At 39.7% G+C, this 13966-nt stretch overlaps 1 protein-coding gene across 1 annotated transcript in view; it reads right to left on the bottom strand.

The window, feature by feature from the left end:
- The window catches only part of LOC127627389 (follistatin-related protein 4-like), a 451612-nt gene that overhangs the window by 266682 nt on the left and 170964 nt on the right, over positions 1–13966 (bottom strand). Inside the window, exon 4 of the mRNA XM_052103721.1 lies at positions 12170–12397. Within this exon, the coding sequence (XP_051959681.1) occupies positions 12170–12397 (228 nt within the window). The remainder of the gene's footprint in view (positions 1–12169; positions 12398–13966) is intronic.

Genomic DNA, 13966 nt, shown 5'->3' with positions numbered 1-13966 from the left:
CCCTTTATACCCGTATGTATATGTATGGCGGGACATGCAAATTCTGTCTGCCAATTTCTCATTGGCCTTTTCTCATAAATCAGAGATGCAAAAGGCTCTCAAGAGAGACCCCTAGTGTCGCTTCTTCGAAACAACATCTCGTTCCCTCCATCAGGGAACGGAGGTTACATCCGTAACCTAGACGTTTGACTCTCATTAGAGATGTCTCCTAGCAACCCAACTGATAAACAATGCTGCAGCGCTAGCATTTGTGCTTCAGGTGTATGATTATCAAAAGAGATTACAATGATTTTTACACCTGTCATATCCAAACTCATTTATGGATATTACTTAATAAAGTGAATGTTTATCAATTTGTATATCTCCCTGAGTGTGGACATGTTTGTGTGACATCATGCCCCTGCATCTCGGCAAAATCAGAGTTGAGAATTTCTGCACATGCATACAAGTTGTAATTCTGACTTCAAGATGCATTCCATTGCACTTTTCCTAGGAATTTGTCAAATCCGACTTTCCGAGTTGAATGGATCACAGCACAACTTTTAAAAACTTGATCTGACACTGAATGCTCCAGCAGCCTAATTTACTCTTAGAAAACTCCTGATGTTGCTGTAACAAAGCAAAAAGCACTTACCAATTTACTTGAAGTGAAAATCAGTCCTCCTTTCCTGTTTAATTAATCAATCACACGGTCATGCAGAACATCTCATGTTTTTCAAACCAGAAGGATCTCTTTCTCAACAGCTTGATCTTTCGGTCTTGAAATATGTACATCACTTAAAGCGTGATTGTGTCACTCAAGGCCACCTAGAAGGCCTCGTCCGGGACATATCCTAAAGATCACACCACCAAGAACAAATAAATCAATCTGATTGTCTGATGAATCTGACAGTCTGACTTTAGTTGCTCATTCATTTGCACTGTTGAGGGATTCTGTGGAAATTCTGAAGGCCTGAGGGGGTGGAGCTCAGACTCACGCGCTGCTTTGGGAATGTAATTTGTGAAACAGTTGTCACACTTTATTTGTAAGCATCAAGGAATAAATTCTGATTGGATAAACTTGTATTTTTTCTCCATTTGTTTGCAGATGAATTAAGAATGGAAAGTGATAAAAAATACATAGGCACAAAGGTGATTGGGAATGAAAAGATGAAAAATATTTATTTATTTGGCATGCAGAACAGGCTTTGCTAGCCCTGAGAATTCACCACTGCCCTAATCCTCTAGATATAGCAATGCTTGCATAAGCAAACACCACTAATTAAGCTCTGGCAGTTTTATCGCAGTATTGTTGCATCATCATCAAGCAATGGCCAGAAGTTTCTAGAGTCTCTTGTGTCTGAGAGTTATGCTTATGAGGTGACGGACTTATGAAGGAACAAGGGACATTTATAGGTAGAACATGGTATCCATTTCAAATAGCAAATGCTTTAATGTAATGAACCTCAAGGGAGCAATAATATAAATGATGCGGTCATGTGACCAGAGCAATAATATAAATGATGCGGTCATGTGACCAGAGGGACTCAGGGAACCTGTTAATTCACCATCATGAAAGAAGGATGGCAGCACTTTAGGGCTCATTAATTACAAAAACAAGAACAAATTGAAGTTTAGTGTAAAAGCCTCTGCAAGCATGCACCTGGATATCTGGAGAAAAATAAGCACAAAATAAAATGCATTCTTTCATGATTTATATGCCACATTGTAGCAAAAATAGATTATTATACAGCATATAGTGAGATTAAAAGGAGCCATTGAAACCCCTTTATAGACCCTTAACATAAGGGTTTACAAACCTATGGTAACACTTTATTTTAGGGATCAGTAATTAATGACTTGCAAGTGACTAGTTTTGGAATTGTTTGGCATTATAAAGTATTAATCAAGCATTTATTGGCTGATTTCTTATTCTTGCTTTATAGTCCCTTTACATTTGCTTTTGTCATAATTCATTTATTAGCTAAAAACAAAACATATCAGTAGCTAGTATGATGCAATTGACATCCTTTATAGGTTCTCAGCACTCTGTGTGTGTTAGGATTCAGATGAGGGCAGACGGGCAGTGAGGATCTAAATGCAGCTCTTTATTAAATGAACAAGAAAACACAGAATAAATCAAAACACAGGGAACAAACAAAACATCCACGAGGGGAAAACAAAGTATAAACATGAAAAACATCCACGGAGGGCACGGGCAGGAACACAATCAAGGACAACCATAACATACATTGACGACCGACCACGAATGAACAAACAACAGGGCTTAAATACACAGGGATGATAATTAAATTACAAACAGGTGAGAACAATGACACTGGCAGTGATGAGGGCAGGGGATTATGGGAAGTGTAGTTCGGGACAGGTGACAGGGGAGAAACACAGGGCAGACAACGGGGAATCTTGACAGTGTGAATGTGCGGCTTAGAAGTATAAAATACATGTAGAATGCATATAGTATTTCAACAAAGCAGGGAAGGTTAGGGTTAGGTTTAGGGTTAGGGGTTGATGTTGGGTGTCTGAGGGAATCTAAATAAACACATTAAACATGCTGATGCCCTTATAGTTATGGTAATATTTAATCAGGCATGCAAATAGCATCTATTCAATAAGAAGATGCTTTTTGTTGCTATTTACACTAAGCAACAAAAGTATCTGCCTTGTAGATTTATTTTATACTTATAATCTGAACATACACACAGTGTAATAAGAACATATAAAGGATGTATTTTGCACCTTACTAGCTATTGGTATCTTTTGTTTTTACCTAAATAAGTTAATTGTTATAAAAACTAATTTTAAAGAAGCTATTAGGCAAGGGTACGAAATTAGCGAAAAAAGTCCGTAAATAGTCCCTTACAAGTCCAATTATTAGTCATTATTTACTGTCTAATTTCTGATCTCTAAAATAAAGTTTCCAAACGTATTTACCCTGATTTAAATATGAAAATGATTGTATTACAGAGTTAATTTGCTGAAACACTGTTTGCTGTATTGCAATAATGAAAATCTACTAAGTATCGCCAGTGAAAATGATGGGGGAATCTCAAAAGTAAAATCTCAAATGTAAAACTTTCAGCGCAATGAGATTTGTATTGTTTATTTTTTGGGGGCTGAAATGTGACCTGGATGTGCTTTCATGAGATCAACCTCTTCCTCTTGTGATTTTACCCATTTATATATTTGACTCACTGTCACGAACCCAGCTCCCTCGCTCCACCCCCTCGAGCTTCCACGCTCGTTCCGCCCCCTCGAGCTCCCACGCTCGTTCCGCCCCCTCGAGCTCGCACGCTCTTTTTGCTCGCTCGAGCCCTCACGCCCACTTTGCTCCTACTAGCTCACATGATCGTAGGCAATCTCCCTTCCTCGAGTTTCTCACGCGTTTCCAATCCCCCAGAACATTATGACCACCTGCACTCTCGTCATCTGCACTCCTGCACATTAGTTTCACCTGCACTCGTCTCATCACCTGTCATGGTTTACACCTGCACTTGCCCCTATATATATCACTACCCTTTCGTCTCACGGTTGTTGGTTATTGTTCTAGGTTACCCCGCATCTTCGCCCCCCGCTAGTCTCGTCTAGTTTTGTACTCCTCTCGTTTACCCCTTAGCTTGCCAGCCCCCCTTGATCCCCTGTCTTTTCCTCTTGCTTGTCTTGTTTGTATATTGATTCCCCGGCTTCGACCTCACGCTCCCTTTGACTACTCTCTCCCGGATTTGCCCCCTTGTTTATATCTTGATTCCCCGGCTTTTGACCTAACGCTCACCCTGACCATTCTTCTCTGGATTTGCCCTTGTTTTGTACTGTTGCCTGCTTTTATTTTAATAAAGCAGTTTTTTCTCCGACATTGTGACTGTCTCTACTTGTATTTGCTACACTCACAGTATTACTTATTATTTTGTTCATTAAAAGCAAAACCATCAAAGGAGCATGAAAATATTGCAATGATATATGCATGCAGAATAGAGCCGATAATCCACCCCAACATTGCCTTGCACTGCAGTTATTCCCTAACAAGGACAGACAACAGCTCATTATTGTTCAATTAATGAAGTTAAAGTACTGCTGCTACACAAACGTGGGATTGCAGTGATAAATAAGGCTGCTTTGATGGCCAAAATATCTACTGAAGAGCGAGACCGGTCCACAACTAAACACATCTGCTCTGCGCTCGCGCTGCTGTCTAGTGGACCGTGCTGATAATTGCTCCAGGTAGTGGATAGGGGTGTTTTTCTTCCACTTTTGGGTCGTTTATCCTTTAATGTTTTTCATATGCAACAGAAAATTCCAGCGCACAATCAAAAGCAATATGCGACCATTTAGGCCAGATGTGGATGGGGCTTAAACTGGAAAACCCAAATTTAAAAGTGTTTACTCTGAAGAGCACACAAACCATGTAGGCATTTCATTTCATTAATCTCAGCTTTATGTGGTTTAATAATTACACATGACCATATCACAATTTTTATGTTATTTTCATTAACTGTGCAGCCCAAAAGGATAGTGAAATTAGTACAATGATGCAATCTTTAGGAAATCAAGAGGCCAAAAATGTGCATTCAAATGAATGTTACTCTTGACCAGCTCAGATTTCTGAGTTGCGCACAGTAAATGGAGACTGCAATGCAGCCATCCATGTTGCCAAACAAGTCATACTGACTTCACAGACTAACCATTGCATCATTTCTGATATGTTTATTTAAAATATTGGTCTATCCCTGTGCTCACTGGATAATCAGTCTAATTAATATTTGTTGTATTATTCATTAGAATTCATTATTAAGTCATTACTTGATACTTTCCAAATCAGGTATTTGGCTTTGGGCACATTCCTACTCTCTATTGCTTAACCATCTATCCAGAGGATTTCAGAGGTTTCTATGGAGGCACGAGGAAAATCTAGCCCCACTTTAGACTCGGCCATGCTGAAAAGTGCAGTAAGATCATATCAAACACTGCTGTCACTGGCTCGCACAGATGTTATCAGAATTCTCGCCCCATGCCAGTAAAACCCAAGTGTGATCATTAGGAGGTCTGTCACTCAGATAGAGAGCTGCTCACTGCACTGCAAAAACACCTCGCAGCGTCCCCTGACCCACCTGTGATTAATTTGTGCACCTCTGGTGAGAGACACAGCGCTTCTCCCACCAGAGCAGCAGGCATCAGCCAAACACACTTTTGCTTTTTTGTGCTAATCTACCAGGAGAGCAAAGATGAAAGATCCATTTCTTTCTTTTTTTGCCAACTTTTTGTATCTTGTAAGAGAGAGTGTTTTAATCATAGTTGAACAAGTGACACTAGACACTAGCTTCTTTCATTTTAATGACAGGCATAAACAAAGAGAAGGACATCCTGTTTGGTGATTTCCAAACAAGATTCTGAACACCGAAAGACACTGCATTAGATAACAAGCAAGTGTCACTTATTTCAAAGGTGCAATCAGTATTTTTTTCCTTAGTTAAAAAAAAATACATGAGTTGTAATTTTGCAATATATGAAGAAATCATGATCACTCACATTAAAATGAAGACTCATATCAGTAAACTTATAAAAGCTGTTTTATTCTACATGGAGAGGGTTTGCACATGGGGGCTGCCATGTTAGAATCACATGACCAGCCAAACACAGGGGTCCTGTATTCAACATTTTTTAAATGTATGTCGACTTATGTATGTCGAAATATGTATTGGTGTTTCTGTACGCATCTTGGCTAGATGCAAAATTATATTAAGTTGAGTAAGAAACGTAACATTTTCATGCTAATAATAAATATAATGACAGTGCTAAAGTGCTGAAATTGGTAAGAAAACAATGAAGTCGTATCATAAAGTCCCTCTGAAGTCCCTTGACGTGTGCAGTTTTCTTTGGCCTGTTGACATACACACTGAACACTTCATTATGAACACATGTACACCTACTTATTCAGTATTATCTAATCAGCCTATTGTGTGGCAGCAGTGCAATGCATACAATCATGCAGATATGGATCAGGAGCTTCAGTTAATGTTCACATCAACTATCAGAATGGGGAAAACATTTTGATCTCAGTGATTTGGACCATGGCATGATTGTTTTGATCATTTCTGTAACTGCTGAACTGCTGATTTTCATATGCAACAGTCTCTAGAGTTTGTTCAGAATGGTGCAAAAAAAAAAAACATTCAGTGAGCGACAGTTCTGCGGACGGAAACGCCTTGTTGATGATATAGGTCAATGGAGAATGGGCAGACTGGTTCAAGGAAGATGGGCTACAACAGCTAAAGACCACGTCAGGAACTTTATTAGAACCATAGTGTTCCTAATAAAGTGCTCAGTGAGTGTATTTCTAATTGAAATATGCAGTTGGGGACTTAAAAAGCGCCAATAGGCTTTAGTTTACATCGCAGAACCCGGCAAAGCCACACACACCCCTGCTTCTTCTCATGCCAGAGTTTTTATCTTAATAAAGAGTCTGACCACTTTTCCACTGACATGTGAAACCCACTAACATGACCACGTTACTACATAACAAGCCCACAAACAAACACAACATATCCACATTTCTGGTTCATGTTACATCTGCCAAACCTAAAATAGCAGTAATTAAGAGTTGGTCAGATTGTTCAAATTCCAAGCTTTAAAAATGAGACATATTTTTAAATGAGTAGCTTCAAATGAATTAGGGAGCAGTTAAACGGGTAAAACGAAATAAATAAATGTATTAATTTTATTTATTTATTTAATAATTTTATCCGTTATTGGTATCAGCCACAATGAGCTGTGAATTATCATTTTTGGTATCACACCATAAATTCCATATCAGTGCATCTCTAATTTCAATATTTTATTGTGTGCAAACAGCTCTCAGAGAGAATGGGCTGTCACGTCCACACATGCACTTATTTATTTAATAAAATCGCAGCATTTGCCAACATACACTCACCTAAAGGATTATTAGGAACACCTGTTCAATTTCTCATTAATGCAATTATCTAATCAACCAATCACATGGCAGTTGCTTCAATGCATTTAGGGGTGTGGTCCTGGTCAAGACAATCTCCTGAACTCCAAACTGAATGTCAGAATGGGAAAGAAAGGTGATTTAAGCAATTTTGAGCGTGGCATGGTTGTTGGTGCCAGACGGGCCGGTCTGAGTATTTCACAATCTGCTCAGTTACTGGGATTTTCACACACAACCATTTCTAGGGTTTACAAAGAATGGTGTAAAAAGGGAAAAACATCCAGTATGCAGCAGTCCTGTGGGCGAAAATGCCTTGTTGGTGCTAGAGGTCAGAGGAGAATGGGCCGACTGATTCAAGCTGATAGAAGAGCAACTTTGCCTGAAATAACCACTCGTTACAACTGAGGTATGCAGCAAAGCATTTGTGAAGCCACAACACGCACAACCTTGAGGCGGATGGGCTACAACAGCAGAAGACCCCACCGGGTACCACTCATCTCCACTACAAATAGGAAAAAGAGGCTACAATTTGCAAGAGCTCACCAAAATTGACAGTTGAAGACTGGAAAAATGTTGCCTGGTCTGATGAGTCTCGATTTCTGTTGAGACATTCAGATGGTAGAGTCAGAATTTGGCGTAAACAGAATGAGAACATGGATCCATCATGCCTTGTTACCACTGTGCAGGCTGGTGGTGGTGGTGTAATGGTGTGGGGGATGTTTTCTTGGCACACTTTAGGCCCCTTAGTGCCAATTGGGCATCGTTTAAATGCCACGGCCTACCTGAGCATTGTTTCTGACCATGTCCATCCCTTTATGGCCACCATGTACCCATCCTCTGATGGCTACTTCCAGCAGGATAATGCACCATGTCACAAAGCTCGAATCATTTCAAATTGGTTTCTTGAACATGACAATGAGTTCACTGTACTAAAATGGCCCCCACAGTCACCAGATCTCAACCCAATAGAGCATCTTTGGGATGTGGTGGAACGGGAGCTTCGTGCCCTGGATGTGCATCCCACAAATCTCCATCAACTGCAAGATGCTATCCTATCAATATGGGCCAACATTTCTAAAGAATGCTTTCAGCACCTTGTTGAATCAATGCCACGTAGAATTAAGGCAGTTCTGAAGGCGAAAGGGGGTCAAACACAGTATTAGTATGGTGTTCCTAATAATCCTTTAGGTGAGTGTATAATCGCACAGGCTGACACCGCGATTGCGAAATGATTAATCGTGCAACAACAGTACAGACATACATGTACAGTTGGATACTGCATAGAAAAAGAACTGCCTCTTTATTACATCTTGATACCTTGAACGACTGCAATGTTAACATGGTGCCATTGTTTTTTCTCATGATGTAAGCCTTTAAAATACAGAAGTTGCCTTTATACTGGTCAAACAATGTAAGAACTCCAAGTAGCATTCTGTTGATTTGCTCATAGCATTGATGCAATAACCAACAAGGAATAACCAAAACCAACCATACTGATAAAACTATTTTTGCATCTAAAAAAAAAATACATACAGCATCTTTAAGTCTCCTGGGCTATGAAAGAGCAACCTCTGAGCAATGACATTTATTGTGCAAATACATTCCTATTATATATGCTTACAGTTGAAAACACAGTAACTTTGTGATTAAAAATGACTTGTAAACCATGTAGCATGACTCCGGAGTGAATGAAATGCTTGTCATATACATTCATCCACATATGTAACAGTTTATCGCTTACTTTTACTTAAGCTGGGATAAATAAACAAGTCCTTCATGACATTCAAAGTAACGTCTCATTAAATCCTTGCCCTCAGTAAATTCGATTAAACATGTTTCTCCTAGTGCTGTTTTTGCTGTTATGCTTCCCCTCAATAAGCTCAAGAGCGCTCATCAATTGTTTATAGCTCATACTCATGGACCTCCTCAGACTGCACACCTCGGTTATGCACAATGACACAAGGGTTTATTATTATTTATGGGGTGGAACATTGTTAAGTACTTCTTGTGCTTTAAAATGACCTTAATTTAGTTTGAAGCCATAAACCTTGACCGTGTTATCACGAGGCATATACCCTATGCATTACAACTACAGATCGTACATCACAAACTGAAACTTATGTCACATTTGATGCTCCGTTTAAAGATCAGTACTTTACATAAAAATGGTTTATGATGTTAACTGGTTGAGAGACGGAGAGAAGAAGGATCATAATTCTTACAAGTAACATGTTACAAATGAAAGTGGCAGTACTGATTTCATAAGATGAATTAATATTGCTTTGAGCACAGCAGGAGAGAGTTAATTGCGATTTACGATGCATCAATTCACAATGATTGAAATAATATCAGTGGCAAAAGTAGAAAACACCAGGGCTTTTCGAGGAATGTACCGGTTTCAAGTTAAACTCAATGGACCAGTGCCAGTGCTTAAAGCACAACAGGACGTTGACAGTGTTTAGAATGACATAATTCCATACTACTCTTGACTATTTCTGCCATACACAGATATAACAGAATTAGTAAGAGTAGTCTGGATAGAATGGCATTTCTAACATGGTCATCTTCTGCAGCTTTTTCATGTGGAGTTGAAAGCGGCACTGGACAATAATGCTGATGTTGTTGATGCTCTGATGTGAATCATGTTAATGCAGCATAACGAATGCAAACCCTGCCTCTTCAGAGGGCCATTCTTCAACCAGTCCCACAACTGGAGTGGGCAGAGGAGAGAGAGATTTTTCCCTAATTGGCGGTGCGTGATGTGGCTCGCATGAACTCAATAAAGAGCCTCGCCACTGCTGCCTTTAAACCAGAGTGCGCCTCTCCTCAGAAGACCGGTCTCTACCCACTGGCATCCTTGTAGGTCCAGAAATGGAGCAGGGTGAATTAGATGTGACGCGGAGGATTGGAGCACATGTTGCAGCCAACGGGCCAGGAAAACCGGGCTGCTATTCCCCTCAAACACAGAGGCCCAGAGAAGCCGGGCCACTCAAGAAGAAACACCCACCACTAGCACCTGGACCTTACCATCTCTGCACTACCTTTCCTGCACATAGCCCTATGTGCCGCGAGGACACCAGATGCCCTTTTGTTTTTGACAATTTCCCCTTTTTATGTTGTTATTTTTTTAAGAAATGCCTCTCCAAGGCCTGATTGCACACCCACTGTCTCTTGCTCACCCAGCGACACAATGAATCTTAACCTATTGGGATTAGTTCTTTCAATTAGGCAACCTCCCACTTAGACTTTGGGAAACATGTAAAATTGTTTGAATCTGTTTTATTTTAGTTCATTTCTATCTTTTATACTCTGGAAGGGTAAATGTTATCACACAGAATGTCACACATTATTTTCTTTTCTAAGAATAAAATAAATGGGGGGCCTGGTTAGCTCAGCAAGTAAAGATGCTGACTACCACCCCTGGAGTTCGAATCACAGAGCATGCTGAGTGACTCCAGTCAGTTCTCCAAAGCAACTAAATTGGCCAGGTTGCTAGGGAGGGTAGAGTCACATGGGGTAACCTCCTTGTGGTCACTATAATGTGGTTCGCTCTCAGTGGGGCGTGTGGTGTGTTCTGCATGAATCCCACAGTGGATGGCGTGAAACCTCCACATGCGCTATGTCTCCGCGGTAACGCACTCAACAAGTCATGTGATAAGATGCACAGGTTGATGTCTCAGATGCGGAGGCAACTGAGATTCGTCCACCACCACCAGAATTGAGGCGAGTCTCTATGCCACCACGAAGACTTAGAGCACATTGGGAATTGGGTATTCCAAATTGGGGAGAAGAAGAATGTACTAAATGCATTTTGTAGAGAAAACTATGCATTTATAGTTACATTTCAGCACTTTTAAAATCTGTGATTAAACATGAATTAACTCTAACTACAATGGATTAAATCACTTACAATGGAAGTCTATGGGTCAAGGCATTGCACCAGGATCAGTATTGAGTGTAATCTGATGACAAAGTAATTAGTTACTGTAATTTAATTTCTTCTTAGTTAAAATTCAGTTTAACACATTTCATTTTACAGATTATAGTTACTATAATGACTTTCAATGAATTGAAATACTTGTAATTATTAAACTAATCTAATAAACTTTATTGGGTTACCGTGGTGGGGTGAGTAAGAGACAGATACAGCTGGGTGATATGGCTATGTGAAGATACAAGAGTGACAAGAGGGTTCCATCCAGTTGAAAGGAGCAGGATCATGGTCTGGGACATGAGGGACGGCAGCTTCTCAAGCGGCTTGGCTTCTCTGGGGCCGTGGCGGATGAGGAGAATGGCAGACCATCATCTTGGCCCATCTGATTTGCACCGGATACCCGACCAGCTTCATTTCTTCATTGCAGAGAGACTAGAGACCGGTCTCTTAAAGAGAGGTTCACTTGGCTTTTAAAGGCAGTGGGGCGTCATTGACGTCAGGGGAGGAAATCGTCACATCACAGTTACATATATTTCTAAAATATTATTATGTAAAATAATTTGTAATGTGATTACTTTTCAATGAAGTAATCAGTTAAGTAATCTTTTTAGAGAAGTAATTCATAATTTGTAGTTTTTTATTTTTGGGTAAGTTACCCAACACTGACCAGGATAATCTTTAAATTACAAATAATTTCTAAAGTATAGCCACAAGACATAAACAATGTTTTAATATGAGACTACTATGATAAAAACCACTTACTATACTTGTCTGTGTAAAGTCTTATTGTCATGACAATGTAAAGCTAAACCTGGTGACTTTCACACAAGATGGGCAAAGGTACCAGACAGAGATTGTTTACATAAATACAAATCCAAAAACAGGAATTAAGTCGATAACGCATAGAAAAGTATACAGTTCCTTTAGAACAGTGGTCCCAATGCTAAAAGGTCTTTTTAAACAACTTTCCAGCTGAAAAACATACATTTAATAATTAACAAAAATATGGGCTGCATATGCTTTGCTCTATAGACTTCCATTGTGAAATTAAGGATGAGTTTACTTTATTTTCTATTGTAATCAACAGCATACCACAGATACTGTCAACTGAGCTTGACTTGTGTTGAACCTAGACCATTCCGTTATGAATGATCCACTAAAAAAAAGAATACTTTGAAGAAGTAGCAGATACTGTATATTCACTAATATAAACATCATGTCAGCACAACATACTGTACACAAGAACTGGACAGTTACATTTACAGCACTGCAGTGAGTAATGTGCATCTCACCTTTGAAGAAGCAGTCTTTGCTGTGAATGACGTAGATTCTCCTGTGCTGCAGGCATGCGGTGCGGTACAACTCGCAATGATTCTCATAAAAACGTCCGTCTGAGCCGCAGACGGGCACAAATGACGTGTGGCATCTTTCCTGGCACACACACTCAGCCAGACCCGTTCGATCCCTGACCACACACTCCCAACCGCGACCACAGAATGTCCTCTTGCATGGACTCTCATCTGGAAAAAGAAAGTTCAATTAAGATTAGGACTGTCAATTGTTTAAAATGTGCAATCAAATTAATTATATGATTTGCCAATTACTTCGAATTAATCACATATCAAAATTAGCAGAGCAAGGCACCCAAATAAATGTAATTCAATATATTAAATAATATAAATTAAATATATAATAATACTTCAGATAAATAAAGTACATTCAACTATTGTGGCAGATGAGTAAAGTATTGATTTAACAATACAAAAAGTGACTTTAGAAGTCCATATATTTATTTCTGATTCATTGAACATAAGCCTATCATTGGCCTACACTCCACAGCATGTTGTCTTAATAATGTTGCAACTTCTGAGCAATAATCTTCTAACATCTTGTGCAATGAATGCTGTGGAACAAAGACAAAACATAAGAAAAGCCAGGGACACAATATATTGTCCCAAAGAGTATGTTAAAGTTTCTCCAACCAAGCCATAAACACCCATTGCCCCCAATGTGTCACCTAACCCACCCCTTGTTGGTTTCCCCCATCTGCACATAGACCAGCATGAAAAACTGCTGAAGTCAGAAACTGCATTCTCAGAGCCACTGGAGAACAGTATGGAGAGTTCCTGTTGGGATAATGAGCTGGATTTTGGGCCTGTGTGCTGGCCATACCGGTTTTAGCACCTTGTAAGGGTTACAGCTGAAAGGCAAAGTCTGATTCCCAATCCAATATGGACCACTGACAGAGTGTGCTGGAGTAGCCTCTTTAATGCAACAAACCCCGATCATTGGTGCCAGGTTTTAGTATTACATGCCGGTTATGTACTTGTCCAGGCAAAAGTCGCCACTGGAATACTAAGCTGCTGTTGGTGGTTGCTAGGGCATTACTAAATGGTTGCCATGGTGTTTTGGGTTGTTGTTAGGCATTGCTTGGTGGCTACTAGTGTGTTTTGGACAACATGACTAGGAAAATCATCATGTTAAATCAAAATGTTCATCTACTCTGAAATCGACCACATTCTGCAAAAATACTGACAAGTGGCACCCCTTTTGAGGACATTTTTGCATCAATTCAAATGTGATCACCTTTCTGTCTGGCCTACTGATAACACGTTGTGTGAGCAAACTCATGGGTTCTGATCCCGTGGAAATCAGGAAGTAATCACATTCATATAAACAATGGTGAGCATGATTTTGGGGTAGCATTTTGGCTCTGAAATTAGAAATTTACTCCAGTGATGGTTAGGTTTAGGGTTGGGGTTTGGGTGTAGGGTCAATATAATATGCATTCCTGTATACTAAACTATATAATTTACAACTGAATCTAAAGCTTGCACATGCCCATTAGTTCAACATCACTTCCAGCTGCAGCCACTGGGGGCAGTGCTTCGAATTATGGTCAGCAAATAACGATTTCAGCAACTCTAGTGCTGTCACTGTATTCACAGTGAGATCAGTTGGATTTGTGATGGTTGCTACATTTAGGTGGTTGCTTACTGGCAAATTCCCAAGAGACCATGACCAACTATGAAATTCTGGTCTCTTAATATGGTGTGGGTCCCTCCTTTATAATTAGGTTTATTGATTTT

Source organism: Xyrauchen texanus, chromosome 34, assembly GCF_025860055.1.
Source record: "Xyrauchen texanus isolate HMW12.3.18 chromosome 34, RBS_HiC_50CHRs, whole genome shotgun sequence".
NCBI lineage: Eukaryota > Metazoa > Chordata > Actinopteri > Cypriniformes > Catostomidae > Xyrauchen > Xyrauchen texanus.
This window is presented reverse-complemented; position numbering and strand designations above follow the sequence as displayed.